An 18,867-nucleotide genomic window follows, 5' to 3' on the forward strand; every position below is an offset into this window, starting at 1 on the left:
AATTGCAGTGGGTTTGAAATGACCTGGGCCATGCACTAGCCTGCATTTGACAGTGGGAACAGATACCACAGCTGTTGACCCTTCGCTGGTTATTAGTAAGCTTTTGGGGTACAATTTGCTTATGCTAATCTATAGCACCCTACATGGCTTGTTGCAGTTACCTGCAGGGCCATATTTCTCATTGGAATAAGCCCAACCAGTCCAGTCTATCCTCAGGAGAAGTTGCTAGCCATTAACCCAAAGGTGCTTTTTCAAGAGGCAACTGGACTTTCTGGTTTTTCTTTGAAGACGTTTCACTTCTCATTCAAGAAGCTTCTTCAAAGCCGAAGCTTCTTGGGTGAGAAGCAAAACATCTTCAAAGAAAAAGCAGAAAGTCCAGTTGCCTCTTGAAAAACCACCTTTGGGATAACCGTGACCTGGACTGAGAATCTCCATAGACATTGCTAGCAGGTTCTTCAGTTTGTGGAGATGAGAGGACCTAAGACTCAGCATCACTTCTCAGAGGTAACATCAGAGCTTGGGAACAATCTCCCAATGGACAACCAGTGGAGTCCCTTTTGGAGTGCTTCAGTGGTGGGTTTCAAATTTTTTTAGTACCAATTCTGTGGGTGTGGCTTGGTGGGCATGGTGTGGCTTGGTGGGTGTGGCAGTGAAAGGATACTGTAAAATCTCCATTCCCACCCCACTCCAGGGGAAGGATACTGTAAAATCTCCATTCCCTTTCCAATCCAGGGGAAGGTTACTGCAAATCCCCATTTCCTCCCAATCAGCTGGAACCTGGGAGGCAGAGAACAGATGGGGGCAGGGCCAGTCAGAATTTCTACTACCGGTTCTCCGAACTACTCAAAATTTCCACTACCGGTTCTCCAGAACTAGTCAGAACCTGCTGAAACCCACCTCTGGACTGCTTCCCATAAGCAGTTCACAATGGAGTCTTATGGAGGGTGATCTGGGCTATGATACTGCACTGGGGTTACAGATTCAAGTTTAATTTTAACTGTGTCCTTTAAATGTTTGTGTGTGGTTTTTGTCTTTTGACATGCTAAGACGGCTTCATAATTGCAATGGTCTCTAAATGTGATAAATATTAGTCTTCAGAACTGTGCTTAAACATGCAGTTTTGTCAATATTTCCCTTGCTTAAAAATTACTTACTTTTTTAATTACTTAAAAAAAAGTTTTGAATAGGTTTCTTAAATAAAACTTTTATTTTTATAGAAATAAAATTATCCAGTTATGAACCCCAAGGATCCGCAAGTATAACGCTTGCTTTAAAAAAAACAAAACCTAAGTTTAATATAAGAAACATTTTTAAAAGAACACTTTATAAATAACTATTACAACTTTATATAAAGTTAATTGTACAAGATTGAACGTAAGACATTATAGAAAGCCACTGTGCAAGCTTTAAATGGAATTCCTTCGTCTCAACCTTTGAAAGTGGTAAATTTTGTAGGGAGATTGTCCGCTGGATAAACAGTTGGGCCGGTCTTCATTATTGGAGGTCCATTTAAAAGCTGCCAATCACAGTTCCGGGCCAGCTCTACTGTGAAGATTTTGAGAAGAAGTTTGGCAAACTCTTTGCCCACACAGCTTCTTAAGCCTCCTCCGAAAGGAATGAAACTAAATCGTGACGCATCTTCTGGGAAAGGAGCCATGAAACGGTCAGGGTTGAATTCTTCCTTGTTGGTGAAAACTTCTGCAACGCTGTGAGTGTCACTGATGCTGTATATGACATTCCAGCCTTTTGGAATCTGATATCCCTATAAGAACCAGACAAATAATGATGCAAACCAGCGTTTATAGGCATTTGCTTTGTAGAACCAACCACTTTTTACTAAATGTCCTGTCTCGCCCTGCTTCCTAAGAGCGTATACATAATTGAACAACAAGTAGTTAAAAATACCATTATAAAGATGATTTACCTCGAAGGAGAAGGCAATTCCGTCTAACTAGTTACCTAAATATTGCAGCTCAGGTAATTCTGAACTTTTTCTTTCCCCAACACCTGATACTTTTGCAAAGCTCGAAGTTTACTCTAGTTACTGACCCCTGAACTTACGGAGGGAAGGTCACTGGGGCAAAGACTGACGTTCAATGATTACTATGAGCAAGTATGGTGTACAACAGCCTTCTGCAGCTTGGCTGAAGGCCATGTTGACTGAGGAAATTCCAGAAACTGCAATTTCAACATAGCAAGAGGGCATTAGGTTGAGATGGCTGCAATTACTAGAGTCACATAGAAAGATGGCCATTTTGAACAAATGTACTTTACCACAGAGGCATTGGAGAAGACATTCCATCTTAATGGAATACTAGAGACATCAGCCACTTGTTCTCATATAGATCTAAATCTCCAGGCTATACTCTAACCCACTAAGAATGACCCATGCATAGAACCAAGCTTCTTTGTGTGGTTATTCTTCAGAATTGATTACTTGTTGAGAGACATAATTTCAAGTATTACTTCCTAAGCACATACAACAAGCATTTGGGACCTACCAAGTACAAGTATATTATTTATTATTTATTTATTATTTAAATTATTTATTATTTAAATTTTTATACCGCCCTTCTCCTGAAGGACTCAGGGCGGTGTACAGCCAAGATTAAAACAATTAAATATACAAAATTAAAATATCAATTAAAATACATATTCAATAATGGCCAAATTAAAACCGTCAAATTGACCCAGACTAAAATATCCCATATAAAATTACTAAAAATTCAAAATTTGAAAATTTAAAAATCAAGCCAGTCCCACTTGGATAAATAAATAAGTTTTCAATTCACGGCAAAAGGTCCGAAGGTCAGGTAGTTGGCGCAAACCGGGGGGAAGTTCGTTCCAGAGGGTAGGTGCTCCAACAGAGAAGGCCCTTCCCCTGGGGGCCGCCAGCCGACATTGCTTGGCGGACGGCACCCTGAGAAGACCCTCTCTGTGAGAGCGTACAGGTCGGTGGGAGGCATAAGGTAACAGCAGTAATTGTGCAAGTAATCTTCTGCTCAGAGATGAATTCCTGGCTCGGAAAGAGGTGATACCCTATCCAACATGCACATATCTCTGTGTATGTATATATGTGTAATTATACATAATGACCCCATTAAGCCACCTATTTCTCTATTCTTCTTCAGTGGCAATGGATTGCCCATGCAGAAATTTATTCAAACACAACAAATTATGAAACCCCATGAGTTATCAAACCAGTGGAGAAGCAAGTTTAAAGAATAAAAAAGTATTCTAATGCCTACTTAATGTGTGTGTCTGTGTTTATGTGTGCTCATTACAACACAATATGGTTTTCCTGAATATTTGTATTGCTTTCCATTTATGAAGTAGATTTTTGAAATCCCCAAGAAATATTTCCCGTAGTACTCTATTAATTGTCCCTTTGTTTAATTCCAGAAGTATCACAAGCCATGATAATACCCCAACCACAATCTCTCTGCCAAAAATGACACTTGCCACCAGAATAGGAAATTAGTTTTCAACAGATGCCCCACTCCGTTGCACAATGAACTCTGTAGGAGGAAGGACAAATCTGAACATTTTTTATTATTATAGTGGCAAGGGGCATTTATTACTCAATGGATTTAATACCTCCTCTTGTCCTTTGATAATGATATAGTCAGCTTCGTTAATACCATTCTTAGTTATGAGCCTAAATACTACAAGTGTGCACAAAACAGACAACGTGTTTTAATTTTGTGTCCTGGAAATTTGGCTGAACCATTTCAGATCAGCTGTAATTCAGCACAACTGAAACATAAATCCAATTCAGATTGTTGAGGCAAAACCAATCCTGAAAGCCAAGTACTGTATATGGCCAGAATACTGTGCATTTCCTTCTCTCCTTTCATTAGATTGAAGCCCTAAATTTTCCCAGTGTCTTTCCTCACCTAAGCCATTGTTATTAATGGCTTATTCCCACTTTTCCTGCTTCTTTGCAGAGCAAATCCATTCATAGACCATTTCATTCCATGCATGAACTGAACCATCTCAAACGGCATCTCAGGCCATGGATCAGTCAAAACAAGCTATTCCATACGTAAAATGTTCAGACAGAGAAGTATTAAAATGTATTTTGAAAATTAAAAAGTCTTCTAAATCACCAGCCTTACCCAGGAGATGCATTTAAGAAGTCACGAACTTCATGATCTCTTACTTACATTGAGTTCAAAGGTTTTGAGGGCCACCCTGAACCCTCCTGGAACTGGTGGGCTGAGTCGGATAGTCTCTTTGACAACACAGCCAGTGTATTTCAACTGCTCCAGGACTTCCATTCCCAAAAGCTTCTCTTGACTGCAATTGCCCAATAACCCCTAGAAGCAGAGGATATGTCATGTAAAGCGGAGACTTATTTGACTAATAGAAATTACAAAAATATGCAGCAGCTCTCAAACAGGTTATTCATGGAGGTAGAAACCCTTGCAGACTAAATCAAAACATCACCAGTATTTTCTGAGCACAAATCTAGTTTAATTTACTTTTCTTTTCTTTTCTTCAGCCTTCCTGCTACGTTGCATTTTTCCCAGGAATTCAAAAGTTTTTTGCTCATGTGGTAGGGTTTCCTGGAATACTGCAAAGCCATAAAATGGATGTACATCCAAGAGGCTAAATACTGTTTTGCATAATTTGAAAACAGAGCAAAATACTCCATGCAAATTGCATAGGTTACTGCATTGTTTATAGTTACATCACTGAATTAAGCCATCCAATATAAGATTTATTCAAAAAAATAATTGAATATATTTGTACACACAAAGATACAATCCGTGCAGCACTGAGGACTTTCTGTCAACTACAAGGTCCTCACTGATTATTTTAATAAAAACGGACTTTGTATTATTTATTTATTTATTTATTATTCGTATTTGTATACCGCCCTATCTCCCGAAGGACTCAGGGCAGTTCACAGGCAAATAAAAACATTTATGTACAGATTAAAATAACCATTAAAAAACTTATTCTAAAGCCAGGTTCTTAAAAATAATATAAATATTAAAACTAATTAAAACCCCTATAAATTTAAAATCTAGTCCAGTCCTGCACAGATGAATAAATGTATTGTCTTACCATTTTTGCAGCTGGAACCAAATGAGAACTGTAATTGTAAGCCCTAAATATGGGCAGGTTATATTTTTTTAAAAGCACAAAGAACTCCCAACATTGCATGCCCCATGATCATAATCAATTTGCAACCCTCTAAAGATCTAACTGTGACCCTCAGTCACAGTTAGTCAAAAGCCATCATCTTTGATAAATAACAATATCTCGACCGATTCAATCTATGATTAAAATCAATTAAAAGGCTACAGCTACCCACTACCTGGACCTGTGTTTTTTGGACCAGGTCATTTTTCTTCGTGCCCTGTCCAAGCGTCTTGCCTAGACCTTGAAAGCAAAACCCACCTTCTCTTGTAATTCCTTTCTCACTTTTTGTAGCACTTTAGGGTGAAGGCTGAGGTAGGTAAGCAAGGATGTTGCTGCACTAGCTGTGGTCTCGTGTCCGCCAAAGAGAAGTTCGGTTGCCGATTCCTTTAGCTCCTTTAGAGAAAGGAAACAAAGAGAGTGATCAGGTTGTATTTTGCATGACAAGATATTTTCCACGTCAAATTCTTCTGCATGCAGATATTGAGAGCCATACCCCAAAGTCTGCATGCAAAAGTACTGCTTGGCTGGAAGAGTCATATTGCTGGTGGTCAGGGGTGAAATCTAATTTTTTTGCTACTGGTTCTGTGGGCGTGGCTTGGTGGTGGGGGGTCGTGTGACTGTGTGGCCGTGGCTATGTAACCATGTGACTGGGGGATCAAAAGACAGAAACTCACTAACAATGTCCTGCTGGAGCAGGGATGGACTAAATGACCTCCAGATCCTTTCCAGCCCTGGATTATCCTCTGAAGCTGCCTCTAGTGCCAGGTTCGTACTCCTTCCTTCCTTCCTTCCTTCCCTGCCTCCCTCCTCTTTCTCTCTCTCTCTCTCTCCCTCTCAAACAAACCCCCCCCCCACACACACACAGTTTTTTGTCTAGCAGGCTTCAGGGAAGCCTGCTGGGAGCAAAAACGGACTTCCCCATACACCCCCATATAAAAAAAGGATCCAATGATTGCGCACCACAGCTATGATCCTCGGAGCCTTTTTTTACCTTTTAAAAGCATTTTTTATAACCTATTCGGGCAATAGGTTGTAAAAAATGCTTTTAAAAGGTAAAAAAAGGCTCTGACAATCACAGCTGTGGCGCACGATCGTCAAAGCCTTTTTTTTAACCTTTTAAAAGCAGGAAGTAATGACACCCAGGCAGGTGGGTGGAGCTTTGCTCCACCATCACTCCCGGATCACTGAACTACCAGCCATGATTGGACCGGATCGCACAATCTGGTCTGATCCGGAAGCATTTCACCCCTGCTGGTGGTCCTTTTCTTTAGATAGGTATCATGCATTCCTCCTTTCCATCCAGGAGCTTCCATAAACTTCCTTCCCACGGCTTCCCCCTTCTCTAAAAGCCTTTCATGGCTGATGCAGGTACCTTCCTCTTATTCTCAACCAGCCACATATTGTCCATCCATCAGCCGCAGAATTTTTCAACCAAATTTCTCTCCATTATACAGCTAGTCCTCGACTTAAGACCGCAACTGAGCATAAAATTTATGTTGCTAAGTGAGAAACTTGTTAAGTGAGTTTTGCCGCATTGCACAATTTTTCTATGCAAAAGTTGCTAATTGAATCATTGCAGTTGTTAAGAATCTGGCTTCCCCATTGACTTTGCTTTACAAAAGATGATCACGCGACCTCCAGGACACAGCAACCGTCATAAATAGGAACTAATTGCCAAGCATCCAAATTCTGATCATGTCTCCGTTTCAAAGCTGAAGAGCCAGCGCTGTCCGAAGACGTCTCCGTGGTCATGTGGCTGGCATGACTAAACACCAAAGGTGCACGGAATGCTGTTACCTTCCCACCAAAGGTGGTCCCTATTTTTTTTACATGCTTTCAAACTGCTAGGCTGGCAGAAGCTGAGACAAGTAACGGGAGCTTCACCCCGTTACGCGGCACTAGGGATGCAACACAAACCACTGAACTGCTAACCTTTCGATCAACAAGCTCAGTGTCTTAGCCACTGAGCCACCATGCCCCTTCCATGGAGAGATAGATGTGCCTAATTATTACCTAAACCTTGGGCTCTCTTAAAGAGAACATAGTTTAGAGATTGGTGGAGAGATAACAAATCCCACAGAAAAGTTTTAAGGCTAATAGCCTGCATTCCATTAAAGTTTCATTTTGGTTGGTTCTTTCTGTGACACAAATGAACCAATTACGTCTAAAAACTGCTAGTATCCTGCCCTTGGACTGCAAGGCGAACAAACAAGTCAGTTCTAGAGGAGATCAACCCTGACTGCTCTTTAGAAGGCCAGATCCTGAAGATGAAACTCAAATACTTTGGCCACCTAATGAGAAGGAAGGACTCACTGGAGAAGAACCTAATGCTGGGAAAGATTGAGGGCAAAAGAAGAAGGGGACGACAGAGAACGAGGTGGCTGGATGGAGTCACTGAAGCAGTAGGCATGAATTTAAATGGACTCCAGAGGATGGTAGAAGACAGGAAGGCCTGGAGGAATGTTGTCCATGGGGTCGCGATGGGTCGGACACGACTTTGCAACTAACAACAACAACAAGTATCAGTCTGGATTTCCTACACACAGCATACTGCAGCCAAATAAGTGCACAAATTATGCCATAATAATCAATTTGAACAACAGGATGCACATGCACACATGCACACATATACACACACACAGACAGACAAACATTGTTCTCTATGGCTCCATTGTTCTCCATGGAGACGAAGAATAAAAGCAGGAAGGGGGGAAACTATCCTTTGGATTTGATAATGAGAAAATTGCCAGGGACAAGTTCACCACTTAAATGAATTGCATCTAACACACCTAAAGGATTACTTTGCTCTAACATATCTTTCTGCCCTCAAGCAGGGGTGAAATCCAGCAGATTCTGGAGAACCGGTAGAAGAAATTTTGAATAGTTTGGAAAACCGGCAAATGCCACCTCTGGTTGGCCCCAGAGTGGGGTGGGAATGGAGATTTTGCAATATCCTTCCCCTGCCATGCCCACCAAGCCACACCAAGCCCACAGAACTGGTAGTAAAAAAATTTTGATTTCACCACTGCCCTCAAGTATGGTGGAAAACTAAGTCAAGCTGAAGAATTGAATGCTGTCTTACCCTTTATCTAAGGCAATAAAACCTCTTGGGCCAATCCTGACCTTACTTAGAAATCTTCGTTGTGAATAGCAGTGGGGGAATGGGAGAGAGAATTCCATTGAGGATTTTTTTTCCTCCCGGATACGATGGCCTTAATCTGGCTTCACATCTCGCTTGGCCTTCAGCTGAATGCAGAAGGCAGGTTCATAGAGTCATGGTTGCAATATGTAAAGGCTAAGAGCAGAACTGTAAAAAGGGAAGAGAAGATAGTAGAGATTAGAAGGCGGGGAGAAAACAGCCAAAGAAAAATTGGCCAATAGTGAAGATGTTTGGATACAAGGTATATTTTGAATGTAGAAAGGCCACAGATCTGTTTGCTAGAGCAGCAAAGGAACTCAAGGAAAATGTAAATGTAATGGCGTACAATTGAATGGCAATTCCATTAAAGATACTAGGGAAGGAATATTGGGAGGCAGTGATGGGATAAGGAGGGTCAACAATGAGGTAGATTATATGGTCCTTGATGGAAACGAAGGGCTTGCAAAAATAGTTTTCTTTTTAATATATTGTCCAAGTAATTCCTTTGCCTGAAGGGTCTGTTTGGCTTCCTGAGCTCCTACGCCAGCTCTTAATTGGGACAGTTTATACATACATATATTTGTTCAGTGAAGTTTAGAAGTAGATATCCCTAGGGAACTGAAGTTTGTCTCCAGCCTGCTCCCCTCTCTGCATATTTCTCCCAAGAGGTTCTCATCAGTGAACCTGACATAACCAAATGCTCAATCAGTATTCCTTAACTGCTCATATTGAATGCTAATTACATCTTCCAAATCCTGCATGTGTATGGAAATGTGTTTTAGTATAATTGCAAACATTTCGTGACCATGGACTTTCCCTGGTTAATTGACCCATGGACTATTTAATTAAGCTGGGTTCACGGTCACTGAATCAAACCCAACCATACATCTGTGTTCAAATAATAAGTTAAAATGGGCTTGGTTACTATTCACTCATTTTCCACCCACCCTTAAAGCTCTAGGCCAGGGGTGTCAGATTCAATTTCATTGAGGGCCGCATCAGCATTACGGTTGTCCTCAAAGGGCCAGTTGTATATAAGACTATGACGACTCACAGTGGCCAGGTGAGCATGGCTGAGTGGTCACAGCCGGGTCACTGCAACTAGGTGGGCGCAGCTGGGTGGGCATGGCTGGTAGATGTGGCTGGCTCAACAGTCACTGGGTGCAGCTGATTCAGGATGGCTGGGTCCAGATGGAACAAGTCTCACTGTCGTGTCCCACTCCTCAGCTGACGGCCGGGTCAGGGAAATCCGAATCAGGCTTGCCTCTGCAGCTCTGCCCAAAGTCCTAGCAAAGTCCTCAGAGCAGGCAGGAGACCAGAAAGTGACTTCAGCAAGATAAGTTCGACTTTGCCTGACTCAGAGACTGCCAGAAAGCAGATCCTTTATATAGGCCATGGGGTGTGGCTCCATGACTCAGCACTCATTAAGGCCTGCCCCTCCCTTCCTTCTGTTGCCTCCGCCTATCCAGTCTTCTGATGCGAGGGTCACTCCAATCAGCAGCTGTTGGAAATAAACTTTCCTCAGGCTCACATGCTGTGGAGGAGGGGGAGGGGTCTAGCTGATCCATTTGCCTGGGCATGGAGCCAGGGCTGGGGCCGGGGGGTGCTCCCTCCTCTGCAGCCTGCTTGGGCATGGAGCCAGGGCTGGGACCGGGAGGTGCCCCCTCCTCTTCAGCTTGTCTGGGCATGGAGCCAGGACTGGGGCCGGGAGGCATACATTCCTCCGTGTTCGGGAGCAGATAAGAAGGCCCCGGCTGCTGTGAGAGCGGGCAAGACACAACACTCACCAGCTAACTCGACACGGGGACAATTTGGTGCCCCACAAGTTCCTCGCCTCCCCAACTACTGGCAGCCAAGCATGTGCATGCACATGCGCGCACGCACACACACACACACACACACACACACACACACACACACACAGAGCATTCTAAGTTTGGGAACTATTATCCATAGAGAAAGGAGAGGACTTTCTCCCAAGCCCAGGCATGACTGGCAGTTTGCAAGCTCAGTTATGGATAAGTCTCCAAACTTGGAATGGTGTGTGTGGGTGTGGGTGTGGGTGTGTGCACGCGCACTTGTGCAGAGCATGCTAAAGGAGACTTTCTTCTCCCAATCGCAGACGTTGGCGTTTCCTTGTCTGGAGCCCCCTCTCAGCAAAGCAGGAGGCGGAGGACGACGCTGCTGGTGTGGAAGCACGAAGGAGAAAATTTGCAGGAAGCAGTTTCCTCCAAGTCCAACTTCTGCCTTGACAGATCTCTGGAGAGCAAGAGGAGGCAGGAGGGGAGCAGTGCTCCCTGGTCCTGCACAAGGAAGGCTGGCCCTTCTCGAAAGGGAATCCTTGTTTTCAACTGTGTGGGGTTAAGTATGCTGGCTTGTTGGGGGAGCCTTCCCTCACATAGGTCCCCTGCCACCCCCTCCCCTTCTCTAGAGATCTGTGATGTCTGAGGTTGGACCCGGTGGAAACTGATTCCTGAAAACTTTCCCTTCTGCACTTCCATGCACAGCAGCATTGTCCTCCGTCTCCTATGGGAGGCCAGGCAAGGCTGGGAGGGGGGATTCGGGGGCCTCTGGTGGAGGACAGTGAGACCAGAGCCCCAAAGCCTCGTTCACCTGAGAAGCCCTCTCAGGCCACACGGAGGACCCCTGCATGATGGCACAGGCTGCCTAGAGTGGTGGGCAGTGGAGGGCAAATGCCCAGCCCAGCCCAGCCCAGCCCCGCTTCCGAGGGGGTGCTCAGCCATGCTTACCTCCTCCTCCAGGCTGCTGCTGCTCATGGTGCTGCACCATGTTGCTCATGGTGGATGCAGGAGGGCAAAGTGTGTGGGTCAGAGGGAGGCCCATTCCCCTTCCTTGCAAGGAGACCCGACTTCGTAAGCAAAGCATCCTCAGTGATAAGATGGGAGACTACTAGGAGAGGACAGGAGGGGGCAAGGGGATGGCAAACAAGCTGCGAGCTGAAGACGTATTTATTTACTCGCGCGGGGTTGGCTTAAATTTTAAATTCTAAATTTTAATTTTTTGGATGTATTTTAATGGGTTTTAAATTTTTAATATGTTTTAAATTTTTGCCCAATTTTATAATAAGTTTTTTAACTGTTTATTTTAAATTGTATTTGTTACTGTTTTTATTTCTGGCTGTACACCGCCCTGAGTCCTTCGGGAGAAGGGCGGTATAAAAATCTAATAAATAAAATAAATAAAATAAAAACGGGCAGTAGGGCTGCTGGTGGCCAAGTGGCAGGACTTCCCTCAGACCCTCCCTCTCTCTCATTCCAATCTCTTTCTTTCTTTCTTTCTCTTTCTCTTCCTCCCTTCCTCCAAATTCCCATCTCCTTCCTTCCCTCTCTCTCCCTCCCTCCTTCCCTGTCTCCCTCCTTCTCATTCCCATCTCCCTCCTTTCTTCCTTCCTTCCTCCCTCCTCATTCCCATCTCCTTCCTTCCCTGCCTCCCTCCTTCTCAATCCCATATCCCTCCTTTTTTCCTTCCTCCCTTCCTCCCTCTCTCCATGCCCAGAAAGGGACAAGGGGAGAGGGTGACAGCACTGCCAGTGGCCATAGCTTTCCCATGCAGGGATGGGGGAGAGGCCGTCCCAGTGAAAGAGAAGCACTCGCAGACTATGGGGCCAGCTGTGCCCACAAATAGACCAGAGGCGCTGCTGGCCCCATGCTGATCTGCAACTTCATGGTGGCCCCACGCTGATCTACAACTTCAGGCCAGAACATAGTCAGCCTTAGATCTGGCCCATGGGGCCACCCCGGAAACCAGCCCCACTCCCTCACTGCCTCCTGGGTAGCCCCATGGACCAGCTCTAACCCCATCCCAGGCTGGGTCTGGTCCATGGGCCTTGTGTTTGACACGTCTGCTCTAATGAATTTAAACTGACTAAAATTCAAGCCATTGAACGCAATAAAGGTTTGATTTCTGGGATTCTAATCCTTTTCTGACTGGGAACCACTATATCCTATAAATGCTAAATTAGAAAGAATGCCAGTTATGCAAGGCTTATTTCTGAGAAAATGTGCAACATGTTCACCTAATGAACATCAGCACAAAGTTGAAGAAAAAAGAAGTGAGCCTGCCTGCTGAAAACCTGGGCATGAAGTAAAGACTTACATTTCTAGGATTGCACTTAATAAAAAAAAAAAGTCCATCAGAAGTCCGAAGACAGGCAACTCCCTCTTCTGGACTTTAGTCAGGATAAGAGTTATTTCACTGAAGTGAACATCTACATCTGCTTCAGGATTAGACATCTGGAAATCTATACATCCACTCAGCTGATGGGAACCTAGCATTGCCAGATGCACCTAGGGCAGCAGTATGACTTTCACAGGTACAGGAATAGAGAGGAAAATGTTACATGATGATCTAAAAGAGAAATAGTGTAATCCTTCTAATTAATTTTCCCTCCCATGATAAAATATAGCTTTTCTGAATCTCAAGCCTGCCACTGAATTTCTGTATCTGTCTGGAGAAAGCTATTCTCCATTACTTTTGGCTCCATTGTGCAGCCATGACAGCTCTAGTCTCCTTCAACCTGATTTAAAATTAGCAGATATCCTGAAGACTTGCATACAAAATTGGGAGGAGGATCCTACACTCACAAAGAACATCCTTTTCTCCCAGCTCAGTGCCAGCCAAACAGCTTTTCCTGTTTGACCAAAAAGCAGAACAGTCATCATTCTGCTAAACAAATAATTCCCTCAACACTGTTAAACTATTTACTAAGTCTGCACTATTAATCTTCTCATCGTTCCCATCACCCATCTTCTCCCACTTATGACTGTATGACTGTAACTTTGTTGCTTCTCTTCTCTTCTCTTCTCTTCTCTTCTATTCTATTCTATTCTATTCTATTCTATTCAAAGAATTGGACTTTGAAGACTTCTAGATAGATGCTGAAAGACTCACCTGCATGTTGAGCTGCTCCCCTCTGCTCTGGGTGTGCTCTATCAACAGCTGCAACACATCTTTATAACCATTGGAGGGCTCCTTCTCAGCCAATTTCACTCGAATGATCTCCTCAATTTTGGCATGGATCACATTCCGTGCTTTCAAACCCTGGGAATAGAGCACGGATTGTTTGAGTCTTTTAAGATAGGACTTTTTTTATGATCTGAGAAACACAACTTTTACCCTAAAGCAGGGGTGTCCAGCAGAGGTGGGTTTCAGCAGGTTCTGACCAGTTCTGGAGAACCGGTAGCGGAAATTTTGAGTAGTTTGGAGAACCAGTAGTAAAAATTCTGACTGGCCCCGTCCCCATCTATTCTCTGCCTCCTGAGTCCCAGCTGATCAGGAGGAAATGGGGATTTTGCAGTACTCTTTCCCTGCCACGCCCACCAAGCCACACCCCCAGGTCATGCCATACCCACCAAGCCACACCCACAGAACTGGTATTAAAAAATTTTGAAACCCACCATTGAGGTCGGGCCTTGGCAATGTTTAAGACTCAGGAAACTTCAATTCCCAGCTGGCTGGGGAATTCTGGGAGTTGAAGACCACAAGTCTTCAAGTTGCGGAGGGTACTGTAGACATGCCTGCCCTGCAGTATGTCTACCCCAGAAGTCTGCAACCTTAAACTCTCAAAGAGCCATTTGGACCCGTTTACCACAGAAAAGAAAACACCGGGAGCCACAAAACCCTTCCCATGCCTGACTATTTCTTCAGCGGCCACAAAACTAGCATATGTGGTTGAATTAAACTTTCTGTTTTCTTCTGAAACTTCTCTTTTCTTGGATTTACTGGTGGTAAATCCTACTGGTGGCTGAAAAGCTCAATAAATCACATGCCAGGGGGTGTCGCACATTGGCGATTGTGACACATATTGAGTGACAGGGAGCCGCTGTAGAGGGGTGAAAGAGCCACATGCAGCTCTAGAGCCACAGGTTACTGATCCCTGGTCTATCTCATTGCCTAAATTTATAAATAGAGGCAGACTTCACAGCTTTACCTTATATAAGCCACTGAAAGGCACATAAATTGGCAGGGAGAAAAGGTTGCGGATCATCTCTTCAAAGGTGTCCACCAGCTGCTGCTCACTCTCGCAACCTGCCTCGTTGGGCTGGAATCCCAGTAGAATGCGCATTGCAATGCGGAACATGAGGCGCTTCACTTCTGGGTAGACCAATAGGCAAGAGCCACGTGCAGAACTAGTCAAGAGCCATCGCTTCAAGCAAGCACACACCTCCTCCTGGATGACTGGGGTATAACGCTCCAAGGCTTCACGGGAGAAAGCTTTCATGATAACCTGAAAATGGAAAAGGAGGTTATGTTATTATTAATCACCTTAGTTTGGTGAAAGTTTGGAAGCTATGGCTGAATTATTAAATCTGCCCCAAGTCTCCGTCAGATGAATGGAGCTGACTAGGTGGCTCAGTGGCTAAGACACTGAGCTTGTAAATCAGAAAGGTCGGCAGTTCGGCGGTTCCAATCCCTAGTACCAGTGTCCTGTGTGAGCAGGGGGTTGGACTAGATGACCTCCAAGGTTCCTTCCACCTCTGTTACTGAATAGTGTTTGGTTCGCTTTTATTTTCTAAAGCTGGACCATTATAATCATTGGAATGCTCCATAGATTATTCTAAGCAAAATAAGTGTTTCATGGGGAGGCAATAAAAGTTGCAATATGATTAGAGGAAAAACCAGCTGAAAGCACCTTCAGAATCCAAATGGCTTGAACAATGAGAGTTCTTATACTGAAATGAAAATCCAGCTGAATTCAAGTAGGCTTTTTTCCAAATCAATGCACCCAGCATAAAACTAGGTGTCTAAGGAAGACTTCAGGAACTAAAAGCAATGAGGTATTGTCCTTTTTAATGGAATTTATGTCCCAAAGAGCAATGATTTGTTTTGAATTAAATAATTCGATTTTTCTAAATGAACCCCATAGCTTAAGAGTAGCAAAAACATGGATTTGGCTTTTTATAGGGAACTCACTTCAGTTCAATCATTTCTAGCTGAGAATCCAAATTCTGAATATACAGAATTTGCTTATCTCAGAACTGCTTTAGTGATCTTAGGTTCTGGAAGGTGGGAGATAGAATAAATCCTGTATTTTTCTATCTCTGTTTCTGGGATGGCTGAGGACTCTTCCTCAAAACTGAGCTGAAATTCAATCTTCTATTCCTTTGAGCCAGGACAAAAAAATCCAACATAAATTGAATCGTTCCTCCTATATACACACAAACACACACACACACACACACACACATATATATATAAAATTCCCAATCTCTGTTCTGCCAGAGATATTAGACTCGCAAATGGTGCTTATCCTTACATACCTGCTAACATTCACCAAGCAGATCAACTTAAGAAAAGGGATTGGTGGATTTCTTCTGTTTCCTCTACCAATGGGGAAAAGAACCTACCAACCATTCTCTCTATGGTAGCATGGGGTTCATTTAAGTTGGTTGTTTTGAGTGATGGGCACTTTTAAGCCAAAAATGGACATGGAGAACAGTGTCCAGTAGGCAGAAGGAGGAAGCTGACCTACACCAGCCTAAAACAAACAATAAGAGCCAGATAGAACCCAAGCACTGGTAAGTACCCTCAACCAGGGGTGAAATCCAGCAGGTTCTGACAGGTTCTGGAGAACTGGTAGCGGAAATTTTGAGCAGTTTGGAGAACTGGCAAATACCATCTCTGGCTGGCCTCAGAGTGGGGTGGGAATGGAGATTTTGCAATATCCTTCCCCTGCCATGCCCACCAAGCCACACCACACTCACCAAGCCACGCCCACAGAACGAGTAGTAAACAAATTTGGATTTCACCACTGCCCTCAACCAAACAGATCAGCAAAGAATGCCAGATAGAATAAATCACAAAAAATTGCATTTGGGATAAGATGGAAAAAGCTACTTTAAAATTCAAACAGCAAGAAGTGACTTTAGATATGAGTTGGGGATGAGTTTGAAGGTAATATAACAAGGACGTTATGGAAACCAAGTTTCCAGGAGATGTGTGTGCAAAAAAAAACATTTTATCCATTCATTCCTGAGACATGATAAAACCAGCATAGAAACTATTTCCCATTGCCGGTCCTTATTCTACTTTTAATTCATCATCACTGCCAACCCTTCTGACCACACCCACAAAGATCAGCTGACCTTACCCTTAAGATAGCAGACAACAAAATCCTACCCACCTTGAAACTCTAATGTGAAGCTGGCTGCAAGGGGGAAAGGCTTTTGTTCCTTTCTGGCCTCCACCAAAAAAGGTTTTGCCAGCCAGCAAGAACCGTAATCACAACAATATCTTCTACGTGATGTATTTATGCAATATTCATGCAACTAAATTAAGTTGATTAATAAAAGTCCTCAGAACCAGCCTGGGAGAATTTATCAACCATCAAAGACAAAGTCTCAAAAACATGAAATTTCATCACTAGAACTGGATTAAAAAGGAAACAAGAGCCAAGAAACAATTATATTAAAATTGACACACCTAGGAGCCAGTGTGGTCAAGATACAGGATTGTGTTAAAATACAGATCAGGACAAAACTTCCCTCTTTTCAAATCTTCTACAACTAACTGCTAGTGAGCACAGAAGCGATTACACTTTTTAATATCCCTGGACTGTACGCCCATTTTTGGCACAACCGTCCAACCACTTGAAAGAAAAGGAAATACTTTGGAAAAGGGGAGGAAGGGTTTAATCATAAGTTTTAAGGTGTGGAGGGTGGAGCGCCAACCCCTCTTTATGGCCTCTAGATTGCCCTCTTTGCTTCTGGAAAAGAGTTCTCAAAGGCACCATTCATTTTATGGGAGACTGTTTTATGGGGAAGGACCTTCCCCAGATGTGTTTTAAGATCCTCCTCTGAGCTTTCCCTTCCCTTCTTCCCTTCTCCCTTTTACAATGAGCCCTGCAGCCCGTTCATTCCGAAGCGGGCCCGTCCGCTGAATATGAGGGCTTTCTTCTTCTTTTGGCTAAAGTAGTTACAAGATAGAAGACATATCGCACAGATTAAAAACTGGGGCTTGGCCGGTCTCCTTAAAACTTCAGGGTTTTCAGCTAAGACTCGGATCCATAAATTGCCCCGCCACACATACATACATGCATGCATCCATACATGTATACACATATGCATGCATGCATGTAAAGGTTTTCAGCTAAGACTCGGGTCCTTAGGTTGCCCCGCCACACATACATACATTCATGCATGCACACACACACGCAAATTATATCTCCTCTCTAAAAATTAGGAATCCAGATCCCGCGACAAACCTTCCTCCGCCTTTAAGATAGCCAGAGACCGATCTCCTTTTCCCAGGTCCTAAACCCCCGGCCGGAGCAGGGGGCTGCTTTGCCACGAAAGGGAAGGAGCCCCTTTCCCAACCCGCTTACCTTTTTGCGATGCTTGTGCTGACCGTCGTGCAGGTTGGAGAGGCAGCCGGAGCCCAGGATGATGCGCACCGAAGTCGGCCAGTGTACAGCCACCAGCCGGTGCTCCCCCAAGAGGATGTGCCGCACGTTCTCCACCCCCATCACCCGCACCGTCGGCTTCCCGAAGAGGTGCGTCTTGTAGACGTGGCCGTATTGCCGGCGCTTCATCGACAGGAATTTCCGACGCTGGGAAGGAAAAGGGGGCAAGCGGTTGAGTGGAGCCCGGACGCTTGAATCGGGTCCCCGGGACTCCCCAACCTAGAAGGCGCGGTGCCCGCCGCCCTTCTCGCCTTACCTGCAGCACCAGCTGGAGAGTTTCCCCCAGGAAAGGCAGCCCCATGGTGCCCGGCGGCAGCGGCAAGGGGCAAGCGGGATCGCGGCCCCGCAGGCAATAGAAGTGCCAAAGTTTCAGGGAGGCCAGGCAGAGCAAGAGCGGCACCAGGGTGCCCAAGGCGCTGGCCAGCAGGAAGGAAAAGCCCATGCTTGAGCGGTTCGCCTGGCTTCCACGGATGGAGCAGAGGCAGCGGGACCTGGTACTTGCTTTCCCTCTCGGCAAGCAACGGAGCGCAAGGGCTAAACCCCGCAACGGGGACCCCTTTTATACCCATCGTCGCCCCCAGGTCGCTGCCCACTTTACCTTGGTCCGGACGATCAATTAGTTCATCCAAAGTTCAGCTTTAATTGCTGCTGGTGGCCAGCAAGCTCCGCCCCATCGTTTCCTCGACCCCGCCCCGCCCTGGCTTCAAGCCTTTGGAGTCGGGGGTGGGTGGGTGTTGCGCCTTCCCGTCCCCGCCCCTTCACCAAACCGCCGGCCCGAAGCCGGCGAGGTCTCCTGTCACTCGGGCCAGGCAAAGCTCCGGGCGATCAGCTCCAGGCCCTGGGATCGAGATCCTGGGGTGGGGAGCGGATTCTTCTTCCGAAAAATTAAAAGGAGCTTTGCAGCTCCCATCCCAAGTAGGCTGTTCTGGAATCCGTCCTCTTCACCCCTGGAGAGATCGGGCATCTCTCTCTCTCTCGAGCCTCCGGACTACGTGGGAAGCAGGTGCGGCGGTTCGTTCGCCCGTTTTGCTGCCAGGATCCGCCAGTTCGGCCTCGCGGTGCAGTCCTCAGTATTTAGATTCCGGAATCCACCCTCTTTCTGATTTGTGACGGTGTCTTGAAAATAGAAACCAAACTAAAGGAACGGCGTCTAAAC

General features: G+C 44.9%; 1 protein-coding gene across 1 annotated transcript; it reads right to left on the reverse strand.

The window, feature by feature from the left end:
• Window positions 1-1,426: 1,426 nt before the first annotated feature.
• On the reverse strand, window positions 1,427-18,153 carry LOC131200815 (cytochrome P450 26A1). The gene is made up of 7 exons (XM_058188079.1): window positions 17,968-18,153; window positions 17,634-17,858; window positions 14,241-14,537; window positions 13,202-13,351; window positions 5,410-5,544; window positions 4,167-4,319; window positions 1,427-1,762 (listed from the first exon to the last, which is right to left on the reverse strand). The coding sequence occupies exons 1-7, from the start codon at window positions 18,151-18,153 to the stop codon at window positions 1,427-1,429; spliced, it is 1,482 nt and encodes a 493-aa protein (XP_058044062.1).
• Between the last annotated feature and the right edge of the window lie 714 nt (window positions 18,154-18,867).

This window comes from Ahaetulla prasina, chromosome 6, assembly GCF_028640845.1.
Source record: "Ahaetulla prasina isolate Xishuangbanna chromosome 6, ASM2864084v1, whole genome shotgun sequence".
NCBI lineage: Eukaryota > Metazoa > Chordata > Lepidosauria > Squamata > Colubridae > Ahaetulla > Ahaetulla prasina.

Excerpts from the sequence above, each read along its gene's own strand:
- LOC131200815 (XM_058188079.1), bottom strand. The coding sequence starts at position 18,153 with ATGGGCTTTTCCTTCCTGCTGGCCAGCGCCTTGGGCACCCTGGTGCCG. Across the intron at positions 5,545-13,201 it reads GGGAGCAGCTCAACATGCAG|GAGCTAAAGGAATCGGCAAC; the intron begins GTGAGTCTTTCA and ends CTTTCTCTAAAG. Across the intron at positions 4,320-5,409 it reads GAAAGGAATTACAAGAGAAG|GGGTTATTGGGCAATTGCAG; the intron begins GTGGGTTTTGCT and ends CTCTGCTTCTAG.